Below are 19,546 nucleotides of genomic sequence, written 5' to 3'. Positions count from 1 at the left end.
TGGTTCAAAGTCACTCTTTACCACTGGAGAGTGGATGGCTCTACCTTTTCTCTAGGCACCCATTTTCCAGGGATTTGCATCCAATTTGCTTTCTTCCACCGCTGCCAGGCTACTGCACACCTTCGATGCACCAACTGAGGTCCAATCATTCGCTTTTAAACCAACCTGCTTCATCATGTCAAATCCATTGATGGTGCCTTTGTATCGGGACGAAAATCAAGTTATTGTCAAGGGATTGCAGCTACAAATAAAGGACAAGTTTGTGGGATGAATGCTCCAACGAAAATAGCAGCCCAAACGATGGAAATGAAGAAAGAGAAAGAACGTCGTAACAACTTGTAACAACAATGCATTGTTCCAGATTATGCTTTGACAGTTCTAGATACTTATAGGAGAAATGCCTATACGCAGAGCGATGGCACAAACCTCCATTAAAGTGGCAATCAAGCAAGTGAAAAGACAAATCAGCAATGACCAGCAAAATTTATAATAGAAATCAAGATGGAAGTGTCGATCAATAAGGTAAGGATTTGGACGTGCTCCCTATAGAAACCTTTAAGCATACTTTGAGGACAGAGTTTCAACAATCTACAAATGACAAACCCTCTAGTCGGTAAAAACCCTATATGACACGTGCATTCAAGGGACAAATATGATTAACCTTACCTTATATAAGTATTTTATCCTAATCCTTCATAATCTTGTAAAAATTTTCTAGGGTCCCTTTTCTATAAGTTTAATTGTGAATGGCACAATTGCCAAGGCTACCACACTTGATGATGAGAGGCAAAACCCACACCAAGTTGTTTCTTAATTGTTTGACAATGCCTAGACTTGTTCCTAAAGAATCCCACGATAAATTCCAATTCAAATGGGAACAGGAGCTCCTTCAGATGATAAACCCTCAGCACCTTGTGATTGATGAAATAAAGAGGACAGCATTACTGGTGACGAGTTGTTTACAAACCCACAAAGAGATGGTTTTGACGAATAAAAAGAGGGGCATTGTTGTGAATCATCGCTTTGAGCTGATCTTCCGCTCACACATGCAAGTACATCCCCATGCTACACAATCGTCTTCCACTCACAGACGCAGGTATAACCCCACGCTACACAAGCGTTTTCCGCTCACAACCTACCTTCTCTGATACCAAATGTTAATGATACAATCGCTTCATCCATGAGCTACCCTGCAATTCCTCTAAAGAGTCTAGAATGGACATAGACCACCCAGCCTAGACAACCCACACTAATAGTAAAGCCTCAACTCTATACACCACCTGTATTCATGATATGTACCTTCATATGCTGTTGATACCCTTGAACCTAAAAGCTCCTTCCTACACTTAGCATGTTTCTTAGAGTCAATTGCTTATGCTTCTCCCCATAGAATAATCTCATGCCCCTCTAAAGGGATTATCTCATGCACCTCTAAAGGGATTACCATTAAATAATATGTGTATTAGTTACCCCTCGGCATAGCCTATAGCCAATGCAAATCCATGCACAAGAACCTAGTCCCCTTGTACCTCCACAAACCTCGTCTTTAACCATTAGTTTAATCCTGTAACCCACAAACCAACCATATGTCACACTGTAACTACATACATGAAAATTGAACCGATATGTACCACAATTTACACAGATGGGTTACATGAAACCATCCTATGGTCTCTCTAAAGACTTTTGTCAACCAATCCATCCGAGGTCATACTGCATTCAAACTGGAATGTAACATAATTATAATTGGACTCTCCAGTCTGACATACATTATGTTTGTGGGTTGAAAACAATTGGAAGAGAAAGGAAATACACCATCCTGGGAGGTCCACGCATGTTTTGAGGTTGGCCATATAATCCACACCATCAACGTAGAAAACTCAATTGGATCTACCTCACACCACTTTCCATTCGCCAGTGATGGTCACAACTTGTTTCAGAAATAGCCTTTCCAAGTTGCAGCACACCTTTCCTCAACACTCTAGACTCCATTGTTGCTAAATAGACCGCAGAGAATAGGGGCACTGCTATATCTTTGGGGTTGCAGTCTATGGGACCCATCAACCCTCTCCTCAGCATACTTCACTCCATTGCTTGATGCACCCTAACAAATGAGAAATAAATGCAGTGTTGTTGCCAATGGCCCCTACTAGAAGCTTCTCCGTATTTAGGATCATAAATGTGCAAGTCTGCGAATTTCCATTCAATCTATCTTCAAAGGTAATTGCGTAGTCAAGATTTTCATGCCACATATCAGTGTCCTCTTTGGTGTAAGAATTCAAGCACAAGCATTCCTCATCGTACCCATGTAAGACAGACGTTCCAGCTCTGCATATGAATATTTTCTTTGGGTTGATGGCGTAGTCAAGATTTTCATGCCACATATCAGTGTCCTCTTTGGTGTAAGAATTCAAGCACAAGCATTCCTCATCGTACCCATGTAAGACAGCCCTTCCAGCTCTGCATATGAATATTTTCTTTGGGTTATCTAATCTACTCCCCACCACAAATGCATCCACCATCCACAATAGGATTATATATATATATATATATATATACCTTTGTAAGACTAGAATAAGTCCAATCATACAAATTTAGAATTTTTGTTGTTCTAAAGAAAAAAAATCTACAAAGAAAATAAAAGAGAAAATGAAAGAGAAGAAAAAACAGGTAAACAAAAACTTTTATGAAAAACATAAGGAAGACATACTTAGCAAGCAAAGCAACATCACAATAGGATTAACCCAAAAACCTATGTCCTTGCTTTCGCAAGTAATCCATCTCACTTACTGGACCTTATCATAGCACCCTGCATATGAGCATCAGTATAATATGTCTGCCATCAAAGCATGGCTTACAAGCTTTTAAACCTAATCTCACCACGTTTTAGAAGGTACAAGCTCTGTCTTGGCTCCTTCATGTGCGTGAGCAATGTTGATAATTACCTCCTTTTTGTCATTGTCCTGCTGCACGTGACCATCAGAAGGCCAACAGTATATTGCCACATGATTTTTTCATCTAATCTTCCCACATTTTCAGAGGCACGGCATGGTCAACCATGCCTCCCTTCTTCCATGCTTGAGCAATCTCTCTCATCGTTACTTGAATCTTATCACGGTCCTTTTGCATGTGAGCATCGGCATATATGTTTGCCATCAAGACATATGCTCTAGGAAGTTTTTCATCTAAGCTTACTGCATTGTCAAAGGCATGCTTTCCAACTTCTACATTCTTGCACCTTTGACAAGCGCCCAATATGGTCAACCATATAATAACATCAGCTGGAAAAGGCATCTTCTCCACCATTGCCACTGCCTCATTCACTCGGCCTGTTCGGACAAGAAGATCAATCATGCAAGTATAGTGCTCAATGGTCGGTAAAATGCCATACTGGAGGCTCATAGATTGGAAGTAAGTCTCGCCCTTGTCCACTAGCCCCACATGACTGCATACAGTGAGAACACTAAGGAATGTGACCCCATCTGGCAGTACACCTTCCCATATCATTCTCTTGAATAACTGAAAGACAAGTTCACTCTCCCCCTGGCGGGTATATCCTGCAATCAGTGAGCTCCATGCAACAACCTCCCTTGTGGCCAAGGCATCAAACAACTGTTGGGCATCACCCATGCTCCCACATTTAGCATACATGTCTACAAGACTGTTTACAACAATTGCAGTAGTCTCAAAACTATCCCTGCAGATTTGAGAATGCAATTCCTGTCCAGTTTCCAAAGATGCTGTGTTGCAACATGCTTTGAGGATGGCGACAAAGGTAGATTTACTTGGTGTCAGACCCTGTTCACGCATTTGTGCATAAAGTCTAAACGCCTCCTCACTATCTTCTTGCTCAGCATGCCCCAAGATCATGGTATTCCATGTAACTACATCATGGTGAGGCAATTCAGCAAATACACGGAGTGCATCCTTCATGCTCCCACATTTGGAGTACATATCCAACAGGGTTGTTCCCACAAATACATCCGACTCAAAGCCACACGTTACTGATTGGGAGTGAATGGCTCTACCTTTCGCTAGGCACCCTGGTTTCGTAAATATCCCTCCTATTTGCTTGCCCTCTTCCAGCGCTGCAAGGGTACTGCACGCGTCCAATGCGCCAACAAAGGTTCGATCATTCGGGTGAATACCTTCCTGGTGCATCCGTGCATACAATTCCAAAGCCCGCAGTCCCTCTTCTTGCTTGGCATACCCCGTAATCATGGTTGTCCACGTGACCACGTTACGATGAGGCAATACGTCAAAGACACGCCATGCATCCTCCATACTCCCACACTTCGCATACATATTCACCAAGTTAGTTCCAACGAATACATCTGGTTCAAAGCCATTCTTTACTACTTGAGAGTGGATGGCTCTACCTTTCTCCAGGTACCTGTTTTCCGGAAATTTCCCTTCAATTTGCTGGGCCTCTTCCAGCGCTGCCAGGCTACTGCACGCCTTCAATGCGCCAACAAAGGTCCGATCATTCGGTTGTACACCTTCCTGGTCCATCCGTGCATACAGTTCCAAAGCCCGCGAGCCCTCTTCGTGCTTGGCATAGCCCACGATCATTATGTTCCACGACACCACCTCTCGCCTTGGCATGCTGTCGAACACATGGCGAGCATCCATCATGCTGCCGCGCTTCACGTACATCTGCATGAAATTGTTTATTTTAACCAGGGGAAACTCATGCAAACGGTCCTCCGAAAGGGTAAGAATTTCCTCACCCTCCTGCAGCTGACGAAATTTCTCAGGGACCGCATTGGCAGCGCCAAAGGAGTGGCCGCATAGGGGGAGGCTAAGCATAACGAGAGAAGGCTCAAGGAGAGAATTACAACCGAATAGAAAGGAATCGGACTGAAGGCTCCATTCATGAACTCAGAAGAGAGGCATAGGAGCAACAAGCTTCCTCAGAGGCCGTTCCCACTATTCCAACGACCCATCTGCTTGTGGCCTCGCCGGAGATGGGAAATATCCATCTTGAGCAAGGCATTTCGGGCCTGTGCACCTAATGAGAAACATTTTGGACAATCCAAACTTGTGGGTAGTGAGCAGGAAGGTTCCCGAGGGTAATTTGCTCGTCCATGCCACCGGATGTTTATCTGATTGAGCAAGAACATTCTCTTAAGCTTCTTCCCCCACTCAGCACTCGCATATTTGCCAATCGTCCTGGACTGCTGCTGCTGCAGCAGCAACAACAGGAGTCGGGACGGGAGTGAAACACTCTTCACCAACGACATTTTTGGTTACCAATACAAAAACTTTCAACTTCAAAATTTACAAAGTTTTGGGGCCTTACTGAATTCGGTATTTTTATATTTTTTGGGGTGCTTTTGTCATTCGTCCAGGTTCGTTGAGGAGCTCGTCTGAGCTCCTTGAGGGATCTCGAGACGCCCGTTGCCCAGCTGATGTCCATCGGTCTGAATCTTATGGTGATGTTGCCTCGAGGAAGGTGCAGCGTGTAGGTGAGCAACATGCAGAAGGTTGTCGAGCTGGCTTGCCTTTAGCAGGATCTCCATCGTATCAACCTCAGGAAGAGAGAAAGCTTTCATGCTGGCGACGATGGCAACAAGAATGTTGTCCGACTGCAGGTGGACATCCAGCCTCAGAACCTCTGTCGAGAGTACTCCAGGCTTTTAGACTGTGGAATCTTCATGCTTTTCCTCGGGCGTATTCCTTCAGAGGATGAGTTCCCCAAATGGTTTGCAACTACATACCAAGGCAAAGCAATGCTGGTGGATTACCGTTTCGTTGGCAAGGGCTTCTACCAAGCTACAGTCTGCGGGAGAGAGAATGGCTTGTATCAAGCTCGGTCGGATTCAAGGGGGACTTGGTTTACGCTATTCCTTGGAGCGCAACCTGCACCCCTGAGGAGATACTACAGCACGAGTGCCCTGTGTGGGTGCACTTCCCTAGCCTCAGTGAGCTGCTCATCCCAGAGCTTGTCACTATTGCGTCTGTCCTCGAGAAAGTTCTCTATCTTCCTCCGGTCCAGCCAAAACGGTCCACCCCAAAAATTTGCCTGCTGTGGGATAGACGGAAGGAAACACCAGAGGCGCTGGATCTGGTTATGTCTAACGGGTGGTCGATCTTTGTTGAAGTGCGCTTCGGAGTGTTCCCGGATGCCTGCTATTTTTGCAAGAAAAGTGGCCACTTCGCACGGGAATGTCCGGAGAGGGGTGGGACTGAGAAAGAAGACATGGAGAAGCCGCTCACGGCAATGTCAGTGCCTGAAGCTATTTTCGCTAGTCCGGAAGGAATTGTCCTTGCACTTCCTTGGGTGGAGAGCAGTCCCACGGAGCATCCTAAAGAAGGCTCATCGTCAAACATGCAGAAGCAAACTTCTGGCGACCCTGAAACTCAGAAAGGTGAAGCCCCCGTCAAAACCAAAGAGCCCTTGCAAAAGAAGAAAGGAGACAAGTATCGTACAGAGCATAGTCAGTCAACCTACTGCACCAAAGAAGACGGAGCCTCTACGTGCGGTCAAAAATCGAGCTCAGAAGGGTGCTTTCGTTAACGTCTACGCTGCTTTGGCAGAAGGGATGGAACACGAAATGTTTGATGAGGGAGGTGGAAATGCAGAATAGAAGGCCACAGTGGTCTTTCATTTCTGGGAATATCAGAGGTGCTTGTGCGATGTGGAAGCAACAGTTCGTTAGGAATTTCTTGCGTAGGAACAGACCTGCCTGTCTAGCCTTGCAGGAGTTAAAAGTTGGTCCGAAATCCCCTGTTGAGCTTCAGATACCAGGCTATATGTCCATTAGTAACTGTCCTCAGGCAGGAAAAGGCGGGACTGCATTATTCCATAGAGACAATGTGAGGATTCTAGCAGTTGACAGAGATGCCGATGGGGAGTTCATTTCGGTTGCAACTGAGATGCCGATGGGGAGTTCATTTCGGTTGATGTGCTTATGCAGGCTGTTGCGTTCACTGTCATCGTTGTGTATGCTCCGAATTACTCTATGCAGAGAATCGTCTTCTGGGATAGACTAAGATCAGACAAGTATGCTATTTTGCTAGGTGACTGGAATAGTGTCTTCTCTATGCAAGATCGATCACATGTTAACTCGGATATGCCTTTATCAAAAAGGAGAGCGTGGCAACACTTTGAATCCACATGTGGACTTGTGGATTGGACTAGTTTTGAGACCCTTAATGGACTCAAGATGTTCACCTGGCATAACAAACACGGAGATGCTACATGGCATGCAGCTCGGCTTGACAGAATATATTTCAGCCAGGGTGGATGGTGGATCAATCCTTTCCCTCAGGGCGAGGTGTTTCTGGATTGCTATGTGTCTGACCACTTTCCTATCATGGTACGCTTTGACTTGCTGAAGGTCGAGGTAACCAACAAAGGGTCAATTCCCTTCAAGTGGAATTCATCATTGATGGGTTGGAAGACCTTTGATGAGAAAGTTTCTCAAAAATGGAAGGAGGTTGTTTCCTCTTCAAGACACCCACTTCAGCGTTGGAACAACTGCATTCAGGCATCTATAAAGGTGGCGAAGGAGTTTGGTAGGGAAAGGGCAAAGAGCAGTCAAATAACAGAGAATGCTGCAAATTTGGTACGAGAGTCCCTGATCTTAGCTCTCCAAGAGAGTCCTAGGGATGTCATTCTCCTGGCTCTGCTTAAATCTATTGAGCTTTTCTTCAGAAATCTGGTTCACAAGAGACTTGCGGTTGCCAAAGTCCAAGCCAGGCTGAAATGGCTTGAGGATGATGATAGGCCCATGGCTTACTTCTTTAGAGCAGTAAGGGAAAAGAAGCAGAGGGAGCATATAACCATGATAAAAGATGAGGAAGGAAGGCTCGTCTCAGGTGATGCTAATATAGCAAAGGTTTTTGTGAAGCATTTGGCTAAGTTTTGCCTCCTAATTACCATGAAAGAGTCTCAACTTTCCTTGCAGAGATGCCTCGAAGAGTTCAAGTGCATCAAGCACTACTCATTCAAAGACCCTTTTCAGAGGAGGAGATTAAGTTCACAGTAATGCAGCTCGGCAAGGACAAGGCTCTTGGCCCTGATGGTATGCCCACATAATTTTTCCAGCATTACTGGGACTTGACTGGTCGGCTCCACCGACTACGTTGATCCGACTACCGCCCTCATAGTTATAAAGACGCGACCTTTCCAGTCCATTGTATCCATCAGATTAGATCTTCCAACTAGTAGCTCTTCACCTAGTATCTGTCTAGATCGCCATCTAAGCTCCACTGTGGGAGCGCACGGGCGGACGGAGCCATCATCTGTACTACATCAGTATTGAAGGAAAATTTTGTTCATCTCCAGTTTGCTGTGTACTCTCTATTCTTTGTGCAATTTTTGGTCCGTTGCGCCGTGTAATTTAACAATTATTTTATGCACATGTTGATCTTTTAAGCCTATGTCTAAGAGGGGTGCACATTATATTTGAAATTCAAGAGGAAGAGCCAAATGGTAGATTTGATTAATTGGTGCTACACTAAGGGTGAGTTAGCCAGTGACTTGAACATGGGAGTCATTAAACTAATTCCCAAAAGTCACAACAGATTGGATCCCAGTCAATGGAGATCCCTCTCCATGCTTAACACTATCTACAAGATAGTGGCAAAACTGTTAGCTAACAGAATTAAGTTCATTTTGGGTAGACTTTATTCACCCGAACCAGTTTGGTTTTGTTACGGGAAGGAATATTCAAGAAGCTATTTTAAATGCTCTACTAACAGTAGATTATGCTTTGACTCAAAATGCAAACATCGTGATGCTCAACTTAGATCTCAGAAAAGGCCTATGATAGAACTAGCTGGGACTTCATTTTGTCCAGTATGCAAGCTTTAGGATTCGGTGCTGGATTTTGTAGATTGACTAGGATGCTATTCACCAATGCGTGGGCAAGGGTGTTTGTAAATGGCTATCACTACCAAAGATTCTCACTTCAAAGGTCAATAGGGCAAGGTTGTCCTTTGGCACCGTTGCTTTTTGAATTGTCACTGAACCGTTGCTGACCCAAATTGATTATCAAATTAACAAAGGCTTTATCAGAGGTTTGAGGATGCTGGATGGAACTCACTTTTGCTCATAGTTCTTTGCAGATGATAATACCAACTTCCTGGAAGGAACTGGAGAAAATGTAGTTAATTTCTTACAGGTAGTTAAACGAATTTGTAGCATTATCAGACTCAAAGATCAATTCGAAAAAGACCATAGCTTTTTGGCTTGGTAGGGATGATCCTCCCGAGTGGACATCTTCTTTTCAGTTTAGATGGATCCCCAAAGGCCAGCCGATAAGATATCTTGGATGCCCTTTGGGAGTGGGCACAAGCCTCAAGGACAAATTCGAGTGGACATTTCACAAGATAAAGGATAAGTTGGATACTTGGACTGGGAAAACCCTATCCCTTGCTAGTAGAGTTACAGTCCCAAAGCATGTACTTGAATCCTTGATGGTATATGTATTATCAGTTTTTCCCTTCTCTAGATCAATCTAAAGAAAGTGGACAGATGCATATGCAACTTTGTTTGGGAAGGCAGATGGCATGCGATTAAGTGGGATGTTTTGACTACCCCTAGAGAGGCTGGTGGCCTAGGACTTACCAGTATGACTGTGAAGAATGAGAATCTATGTGCTAAGTGGCTACTACAGATTGGGAGCATCCAACCATGGGCTAGAATAGCCAGGCACTTTATCTGTTTAAATGCTCACATAAATATACCTTGGCAGGATGTAGTGTTCTCAGAATTTCATATTAAAATCCCTCAGTCTGAAATGCTAAACAGGCTGGTCCAGATTTGGAAAACCAAGACCAAAGAATGCTCATGGGGTGGTCTCAGAGCTTTTCATGGTGATGCCTCATTGGGCAGGTCACTATGGCTTATTGATTGGGCATTTCTACGTGGCCCTCCTGTGTTAAGAAGCCATCCGAGGCTGGCTGTTAGAATCTTTAGAAAAGGTCTATGGGTGTTCAGACAAATGTGGGATCTGGGGGGGGGGGAAATGGGAGGAGATTACCACAATAAGGCAAAGATATAACCTTACATCCTCTGAGTCTGAGTTGATACAAATAGTCCTAAGCAAGCTGAAGGACAGTTGGCCCACTAGACTATCTCTACATTCTGACGATGAGGGGCTTAGAGGTCTCCTATGGAGATCGGGTGAACCGCTCTCGAAAGTTGCCTAAAAGAGCTCAGGGACTTGAACTCGAGACCAGTGGCATGTCTGGCCAAAGATAAATGGAAATTCCATGCCCCATTTGATATAGCTACTGTGTGGTCAGCTAGGCTAAGAAGGGCGTGGAAGGCTACCCCATCGCTTAACCTCAATCTCATGCTTTGGAGGGTTCTGATTGGCAAGCTTCCAATCAGAGACATGCATGTTCTATGGGACTATTTTTATTCTAGAGAAGTATGGAAACAAATCAGCAGAAGTCTGAGTGCAACCCAGATCCATATCAAGATAAAGTGGAAGATGGCCCTTCTGGGAGATGCTGGAGGACTAAATGATAGCCTTTATATGTGCTAGCAACTGATTAGAGCTATCACTCTAGCTAACATATGGAACTATCGCAATGTTTTAGTCTTTCAGAGAACCCGAGTTGGGAGACAAATTGCACTTGAAGTGTTCCAAAGGGCTTTGTAGCATTTTGGTCACAAGAATGAAGCTATGAAAAGCTTAAGCTCTATTTGGTTGTAAATGCCTTTGTGCCTGCTTATGCCTATCTAAAGGCAGCCATTTTCTTTTCTTTGTACATTTCCTTTTTCTTTCCATGATACAATTTTGGTTTATTCTGCGCAAAAAAAAAAACGATAATATATTTTTGAGATGTTGTGTTTGGTGGCATGTGTGCAATTGCAAAGAAATTTAACTTTTCTTATTTGAGGTTACGTGTGGGGTGAAAATTTATGCATTGGAATCCCTACAAAGGATTTTGAATTGTACATGATGGACCAAACAAAAAATAAACAAACATAATGAAGGAATACCTTTAAACATGCAATTAAGCTTAAGACCAAAGAATGCATATCACATTTTGAGCCTCTCCTTGCACTAGTTTGAAAAGTGTTTCTGATATACCATGCACGCTTTTAACTTCCAGCAAGCAAGGAAATTTCATTGAGGAAAACACCAAGCAACGAGATTGAGCAACCCTTGGATGCAAACGAAGAGATCTCAAGCCATCCCTCACAACCTCCACCTGAAACCAAAGCGTTGGCTCTTATGCCAGGGAGATTTGGGGGCGGACGTAATAGTTTGTTGTTGCTTTGCATTGATGGGATCACTGATGCTATCACGCATAGGTTTGCCTTCGAGGGAAAGCTTCTTGTGCAGTACGGGACCTACAAAGATAAGAAAGCCACATATGCAACATGCTTGTGTGCAGACTTCACCGACCGACACAATTGTGAAACTGTGACACTTGTTGTGCCTCATGCTTTTGCGGACGAGTACAACAATGTGTTGAGACTTGACTGTTTTTATAGAATCGAGGGAGCATCACCACAAAAGAGGGGCACTAGAGAGGGAGGTAGCTGCTACTTTTCTCTACATGCAGTCGCAACAACTTTGGTAGTAAAAGGTGAAGAGTCCCAAGGAAAGGTCCACTTTGTGTCAGATTCAACCATAGCTGAGTTTGTGCCCTACACAGCTTGGGTGCTGCCAATGAAGCAAGAAACTATCTCCACAATAGTCAGCACATTAAGCGTGGTCATTATAAAAGTTGACACTAATGGTGGAGTGACAAACCAAGTGATTGTGGCTGATGGACCACGTGATCAAGATCATGCAGCTGTAAGTTTTTTCCTTTTACCCTTTGTGTGTTCACACGGTACTTCCATGTTCATGCAATCCATTGCTAATTCGATCACCTTCGCAGCTTTCGTTTGTGACCAAGCGCAAGAACGTGCTTACACGTTTGATCCAAGAGTACAATGATGATGGATCGTCATGTACATGCTAAAGAATTTCTCCTATATGACAGCAATTAATGCTCTTGGGTTCTATGACTTCAGCATCATTGCAGATGTTCCTGATGGTCCCAAAAAATCAGAATTGCAGTAAGTATTCATGGCTCAAGTTTCCAGGCTTGGCTACGGTCAAAGAGTAAGGTCTTTACTTTTCCTCGGTCCTTTGCTCACATAAAGCTCTAACTTCCTTTTTTTGTTTGCCATCTATGCTCACCAAGTCATAGGCGTACTACATTTCACGAACCTCAATGCACAACTAGTGGAGTATCAGTGTGGTCCCTGTGGTGGCACACGCGTTAGCCGTGACCCATCACATACATACTGCTACACGTGCACTAGCGTTCAGTACATTGCAAAGGTTCCTCTGCTGAAGGGTTGCATTTGCCATCATGACGGTCCTAACGTAGCAGTCACCATTCGAGGCGCGCACGTTGACACTTTGGCTGGTACCCAGACAGCCTTCTTAGATTTTTACAAAGAAAGTGTCTTAAGTGTTAGGTCCATGCTCGTTGACCTAAAACCGAGTGATAGCTTCACTATTAACAGCTCTGGGCACTTGGTGGCTTTTGAGCCAAACATATGAGTGCTTGTATAGCTTTGTGGTTGAGATTTGCACTTTCTAATCAAATTTTCTATCCACCCTTGCAACAAAAAAGATGACCACGTAGTGACTATTTGATCAACTTTTCCACCACGATGCACGTAAACAATATGGGTGATGCAGTAGACATACAACAATTTGACAATGCACAATGGGATGTGTTTAGAAGAAAATATGTAGCCAAACATGACTTGCTTCTCTGTGTGTTAGAGTTTTTTCCCCCGCATACATACGAGCAAGTTGAAGGGAGAGCATAGATAGAACTATGTACAGCGTTTGTCAACATGTGGTCTCACAGAGTGCACTTTCCATGGCAAGCACTTACCTTGCATGAACCGGTGGGCAAGGGAGAAGAAGGAAAGATATTCTGGATAAAGGTTATGGGTGTCCCAGGTCTTAGGCTAACATCATGGTATGTTGGAAAGAGGATAAATAGAGACAACTCATCTATTACTAAAGAATGAGCTAGCGATGAGAGTGGTCCATAGAGCTGTCTTTTAGGTTTGGGGTGCTCACACACCCAAGAGCTTTGGGTCATCACTCCATTTTTTAATGGTGGAAGTGTGCATGATATGTTGATGTGTCTCCCACAGCATTGTGGAACATGTGTGAGATGGCGAACACTTTGTGGATTGATCTTCGATGAAGTGATGCTCCCTATTACATCTCCTTGGAAAGAGTTAATAGAGAACTTGCACAAGTCTAATCCCTCTAGTATGCCAGTTGAATGTATCATTTCCATTGTTTCAAATGCATCAAGCTTGCGCTCATTGCTTCACGATTGCTTGCTTCACTTGGGAATTGCATTCTGGTGCTGTTTCAAATTGATTTGTCAAGACACTGTAGGCGTGCATTTTGTCTTTGCTGTCAATGAGAAAAACCCAACCTTGTACACCTTGATTGTGGACGAGCTATGTTGCCCCCCAAACATATCCCCATTGCACCCAAAGAAGCGTAAACGTGCTTATGCTAGGTGGCACCCAGAACATAAAGAGAAATTACTACGTTTAGTGCAAGTAATGATGGAAGCACCTGCGAAAGCTATTGCAACAACTTATTTATAAATGTTCCAAGATGCCGGCCACTCTTTGTATGTAGCAATTAAGCACCGGCACGCACTTCAAAAGAGGTGGCACCTTGGTTGGGCATGGGGTGATTGCCACTCATGCGATCGTAGGTAAGCCTGTTAAGAAATACCTGAGGAGCATAGAAGACACACCTTCATTTCCTTGTGCTTCTTGCAACACCCTTGAATTCAAGGGGAAAATGGCACAAGCATCCGGTGCAATTACAAACTTTATGCTCCAACAAGATATCACGATGGACAACCAAACCACTTCTCACCCTCTTTGCAAGCTTTGTCAGAACCAACTACACAAAGGCAAGCTGCCACAATTTGCCACCAAAAATATGCCTCTGAACATGCAAACACAATATGTGCATACACTCAATAGTCTAGATGTTGGAATGGTCACCTCCCCATCTGTAAGCCCCCAAATGAGGAGAGCGTGGGGGAGGGAGACCTAGGGCAGAAGATGCCCAAAGAAGAGAAAGGGAGGGGGACTAGCACATGGGCAGCACCTCACACAAAGCAGGAAGGGTACCTGGCAAGTCGTGGAGCTCCTGATGTACAGGGCAGACACATGGACATCAGGGACTTGCAGTTGCCTGATTGCACTGGGATTTCCAACAAGGACAGACAGCGCAACAGTGTTACAAGCAATGAAAAGGCTGTTGCGACAAGAAAACACAATTATTAGGAAAGTGCTAGATTTTTTCTTCGTCACCCAGTTTCAGAACAAAGGCAATCAGCATGATCATGGACTTATATGGGTGGAAAAAACACCTACTTATGGAGCGTGTGCAAATGATGTGATAGAAAGGTTTGTGGACAAGTACATACCACAAACATTGATGAGTTCCAACTAGAGAACAAAGACATCCAAAGGCACAAACATAGGAAAACTTGCTGAAGAAAAGGCAACTCATATCATTTTCATTTTCCTCGTCCACCTATGGCAACGACAAAATTTTGAGCCCCCTTGATGAAAGGATGTCACCCAACATGCACAAGAAAAACTACAAGACAATCATGTCTTTTTTGGAGGAAGGTTCCAGTGAAAACCTTCGTTAGCTGCTCATGCCTCAATAGACATGTCTTGGGAGATTTTGGCTAGCATTGTAACTTGGCATATTTGGAGAGCCAGGTGTACAGAGGCGATGGAGGATATCCAGGTTCACCCTTCCCAGACTATGGCCAGTATTTGGATTGACACAGTACACACTCTGATGGCCATTTGGGCAAGCATGTAGGGATCCTCCAGAGCAACCACTACCAGGAGAGTTACTTTTTTCAGAGTTTGGAAGGGATCTCCTTTCTTCTCTGAGTTTCCTTTAGGGTTGAGATGGCATTTTCAGCCTCCGCCTTGCTTCTTTATTAGCTCACTTTGAGCTGTTTTTTCTTCATGCATTGCATGATGTACTCTTGCATTTGAGCTTGCTCTCATGGTTTTCATTCATACTTAATGAAGTAATTTTCTTGGGAAAAAAAAACCTTCGTTACAAAGATTTCCTACAAGCTTTGTCATTCACCGAAGAAGAGTATCTCCTAGTGTTGCACTCTGCCATTGTGCAGCCAACAATCTTTTTGCAGAGGCATCCAAAAGACATTTACATGAACAACTTCAATGCCGAGTTTGACCTACATGTGGAACTTCAGGGGCTCAACAAACAAAACCAAGTCAACAAGGCAATGGATTTCACTTTCACATGCATGCCAAACGAGCAATTCCATCATGAGTTGTAGAAGCTAAACACAAACCAATGTCTTATCGTCGAAGACATCATGCCAAAGAAACGGCTACCCAAGAAAACACCATTCTGCCTCTTTCTATCTGGAGATGTTGGCACGGGAAAAACATTTACCCTCCTTCTCATAGTTCAAGCTCTCCTCCGTCACTACCCACACAACCAAGCCACCAACACAAAGCTTCCAAAAGTATTACTATTGGCATACACTGGTAAAGCTTCATACAACATAGGTGGCACAACTATCCACTCTATGTTGCACTTGCCATTGCTCATATCAACATACAAAAGCCTTGCCGCAGATAAACTACAAACACTCTCGCAACAAGTGTACAAGGATGTCCAATTGATTATCTTCGATGAAATCTCGCTAGTCAGACAAAACACTTTCATTGTAGTAGACATGCATATGCGTGAAATCAAACATATCCACATGCAGCCTTTCAAAGGAGTTGACATACTACTCTGTGGCGACTTATGTTGGGCAAGCCCCACAAAGGGCTGTTAGATATTATCACAAAAGCCATTAGCATTGGCAGTCTCCTCTGCAGTGTGGAGTGACAACGTGCTATATTACGAGCTTACGACACCAATGCGGTGACAAAATACTGAGTTTTTGGGTTAACTTAACCGTCTACAAATTGGCTCTCATAGTGGCAATGACATCTCAGAGCTTAATTGATTGTATTACAGGCAGCTAGCCACTCCACTTGGAGTCCCTGACCTTTTTTGTACAAATGCAGTGAAGGATGCACACAACCATAACATATTCTCACAGTTGCCAACAACTCCATACCACATACAAAGGACATCAGGAACACATCAAGTAAAACAATCAACATTCCACACAATGCAAAATCAACAGGGGGCCTCCACATGCACTTATACCTAAAACTTGGAATGATTGTTGAGATTTGTTCAAGTAATTTGAACATTTCTAATGGCCTTGTAAATGGGTCCAACGCAGTATTTAGGGCTGCCAGCTTAGAAAGGACACTTCCAATCATTTGGATTGAGCTAACAAGTCAAAATGCTAGCAAACAAGCAAGGTCATCTCACTTTCACTTGTACGAGGAAGGAATCCCAACAACAAGGACACCCATCTTTCAAATATCAAGAGAATTCTAGGTTGGGGAAAACCACCTTAACACTATCTACCGATATCAATTCCAATCTAACCAGCCGCGCTACAAAAACAATTCACCATGCGCAAGGCGGGCTCCCTAGCATTTGACCCTAGTGGCATTCGAGCGCACGAGCTTATCTATACAACACTCTCTCGTGTACGTGACCTCACCAACCTATACATCGTCAAAACCCTCCAACAAGCACACATCAAGGTAGACGACGCAATCATAGAAGAACTCTTGTGCTTAAGACATACATGTCCATGGCAAGTTCAGCAAGTCAACTTCAACTATGCAAACCAAGGCAACATGTCACTACAATCGCTAAATACAAGATCCTTTGTAGCACACAAAAAATACATTTTGTCATTGCAAAGTATGCTTGCTACAAATATTTTATGCTTGCAAGAGATGTGCACATACAACACAATACAAACATCCATGCCAGACTTCTCCCATGTCCTAGATCCTAGAGCCCTTGGAATAACAACTTTTTATAAGAACAACCTTGACCTACTGTCCAAGTAATTGATCATCAGCAATGAAGTTCATTGCTTGCTCACTATTTTCAAACAATCCCAAACAAATGAAATTGCCATCGTAACCATCTACAAATCACCAAAAGCAAATACAATCACCTTGATGCAAGCATTGCAAAAATTCCTAACATATACGTAACATCACAAAAACACTTACGCTGTCAATGACTTCAACATTTGCTACAACAAATGTAGCAAGAGTCTTGATATGCTCAACGAGTTCATGCAACAACACAACATGCACCAGCTAATGTCTGAGCCCATGACAATACATGCATCTACCATCGACCACATTTGGGTCAAACACCACACAAACACATCCCCATGCCATGGAACTAACTATGCCTACTGGTTTGATCACTCAATCACATACACCACCATTCCAGCCTGATGACATCATCAACTACCTAGCCAAGTTGTGTGTAGTTATAGGGCTTGAATCCATCAAGCATCACAAGAATCATGCGTGTGTATCTAGGGTATAGTCACAACTTCCTTGCTCAGGACATATGGCATCATTAGATCTATAAGTGGACAAATGATGCAGGTTATGGGGTATGCTACGATTATGTTTTTTGTGAATGATCATGCTTTTGAGAGTAAGTTCTTTATCATGCCCAATGGAACCAATGAGGAAGAAGTCATCTTGGGCAGGACTTGGTGCTCTCTTGTCAATTGCCAGATTAACTAGTGCAAAAGAATAGAAACCTTGACAAGCGGTAGACAGACATAAGCGGTGCCTCTATGGCATAAAGATCAAAACAAGAAGCCTAATGAAATGGCTCTGCTGAATTTACTAATACCTAAGGATCTTTTGGCTCCCTCCTTGTCAAAAGTCCCACTTCAACCATAAAAACCGTAGGTAAGGAAACTGTGGAGGAGGTAGGACCCCAAATAATCACCGCAAGGATTGCTAGAGGCCAATAGTTACTTTTAATAGGGTTTGTCTACCATGCTAACTAGTCTTATCAAGACAACATCTTATCTAAACTACAGCTGTGAGCCAAGAAATTAAGCAAATGGATTGGGTGTCAAGTGGTATAGAATTGAAATGGGTTTCATGAATCAAATGCGTTGATACGACACTTCATGAAAACATAGCACGAAGGAAAAAAAAGGTTGGAAGCTAGAATGCAGAACTTTGAAGATACAGTGCTCAAAGTCCCCTCGTAGACTGCTATGACAGGCCCTAATTGAGCAATATCAAATGTATTTCAAAAGTTGGTACAACAAATTTGATAGAGGGGCAAGGTGCCCCTTTTAAATTCTACTTCTTGCCAATAGTCATCGTAAGGTGCTGTGGGGTTTGTTTTAATTGCCATATCCTAAAACAACTACGATCATGTGGGGGGAACCATATTTAACTAGATGTGCTACCATATTGAATGGTGGTGTCCCTCTTGCATGTGCCTCAAAGGCCCTATCAGAGGTGGGCTAAGGTTAGGTGACTACGATGTTGGATCTGCCGATGTTTTTGGAATGCCTACCCAGTCGAGGTGGTTGGACTAGTTAACACCAACACCCTATATGCCTCTTGACTTTTATGTGACTTCTCAAAGAAATACCCTAAAAAGAATCAATAAGCACACCACCATTAGGTGTTAATTGGGGTCTCCAAAGGATGCCCAATTAGGGTTTCCTAATTTCAAGAGATTAGTGAGGTATTTATGGCAACGAAAGACATGTTTGTAATGTTGGCAGAAGGAGAAACAATGCTTAATCGATTTCTGACCGAACCAATTCAAGGTATGACACCTTATGAGGCATTTGCTGGATACAAGCCATGCATTGGGCATCTTTGCATATGTTTTTGAATAGCATATGCCCATATACATGATGATCATTGCAAAAAATTGGATGTCAAGTCACGTAAATGCTTCGTGATCGGCTACGGCAAAGAGAGCAACACATACAAGTTATATGATCTCATCAATTGAAACGTCATAATCTACAAAAATGTAATCTTTGATGAAGAATATGAATGGAAAACATAAAATGCACAGGAGATGGTCACTCCGATTACTCAGTCACCTACAAAGAAGGTTGATGAGATGAAGAAGAGCATGAATTTCTAGAGAATCCAATAGAAGAGCAACAAATGGTCTACTAGAGAAAGCAGGCCACTAGCAAGATTGACATATGCTAAAAAAGGTAAAGCAATTCTGATTAAAACCACCAACTATGCATGTAGTGCAAAAGAATGCTAGTATGCTGAATCAAGAGATCACTTTGCAAGTGAGAAACTAACATGTTGAATGGCCCACTGCTAGAAGTAATAAGGTGGTATATTAGAAGTATGAATTTGAAAATTGATGATAGGTCTGAGGGGACTCATTCTACCAGGAACTAATAAGGTGTTCTAGCCCAAGGCTCACTAGGATCTCCCCTAAGAATATGCTAGTCTACAACTAGATTGTGCATCAATACACAAAATGCAACAAAAGATTTATTTTCTTTGTTCATTTGATGTGCTAGTTTGAAGATGCTATTAAAGAGTATGCCATTCATATTTGATATTCTAGCCATT

At 43.2% G+C, this 19,546-nt stretch overlaps 3 protein-coding genes across 4 annotated transcripts; 1 reads left to right on the top strand and 2 right to left on the bottom strand.

Annotated features, from left to right (window-relative positions):
• Positions 1 to 2,735: 2,735 nt before the first annotated feature.
• On the bottom strand, positions 2,736 to 4,924 carry LOC147904508 (pentatricopeptide repeat-containing protein At2g33680-like). Of its 2 annotated transcripts, none has more exons than XM_087386933.1 (2): positions 4,731 to 4,924; positions 2,736 to 4,656 (listed from the first exon to the last, which is right to left on the bottom strand). In XM_087386933.1, the coding sequence occupies exons 1-2, from the start codon at positions 4,875 to 4,877 to the stop codon at positions 3,019 to 3,021; spliced, it is 1,785 nt and encodes a 594-aa protein (XP_087243059.1). In that variant the 5' UTR covers positions 4,878 to 4,924; the 3' UTR covers positions 2,736 to 3,018. The 2 variants fall into 2 exon arrangements, with proteins under 2 accessions (XP_087243059.1, XP_087243068.1); XM_087386942.1 differs by having other exon boundaries at positions 2,736 to 4,606.
• LOC147904507 (uncharacterized) lies at positions 4,914 to 5,440 on the bottom strand. The gene is made up of 2 exons (XM_087391563.1): positions 5,303 to 5,440; positions 4,914 to 5,186 (listed from the first exon to the last, which is right to left on the bottom strand). The coding sequence occupies exons 1-2, from the start codon at positions 5,417 to 5,419 to the stop codon at positions 4,914 to 4,916; spliced, it is 390 nt and encodes a 129-aa protein (XP_087247689.1). The 5' UTR covers positions 5,420 to 5,440.
• A 6-nt stretch (positions 5,441 to 5,446) lies between these two features.
• Positions 5,447 to 7,787, top strand: LOC147904506 (uncharacterized). Its single transcript, XM_087386957.1, has 2 exons — positions 5,447 to 6,371; positions 6,921 to 7,787. The coding sequence occupies exons 1-2, from the start codon at positions 5,702 to 5,704 to the stop codon at positions 6,989 to 6,991; spliced, it is 741 nt and encodes a 246-aa protein (XP_087243083.1). The 5' UTR covers positions 5,447 to 5,701; the 3' UTR covers positions 6,992 to 7,787.
• The last annotated feature ends 11,759 nt before the right edge of the window (positions 7,788 to 19,546 follow it).

Source organism: Dipteris shenzhenensis, chromosome 2 (assembly GCF_047967505.1).
Source record: "Dipteris shenzhenensis isolate YYH24624 ecotype China chromosome 2, Dip_SZ_1.0, whole genome shotgun sequence".
Taxonomy (NCBI): Eukaryota; Viridiplantae; Streptophyta; class Polypodiopsida; order Gleicheniales; family Dipteridaceae; genus Dipteris; species Dipteris shenzhenensis.
The sequence above is the reverse complement of the archived record's forward strand: the minus strand, read 5'-3'. Positions and strand labels throughout refer to the sequence as shown.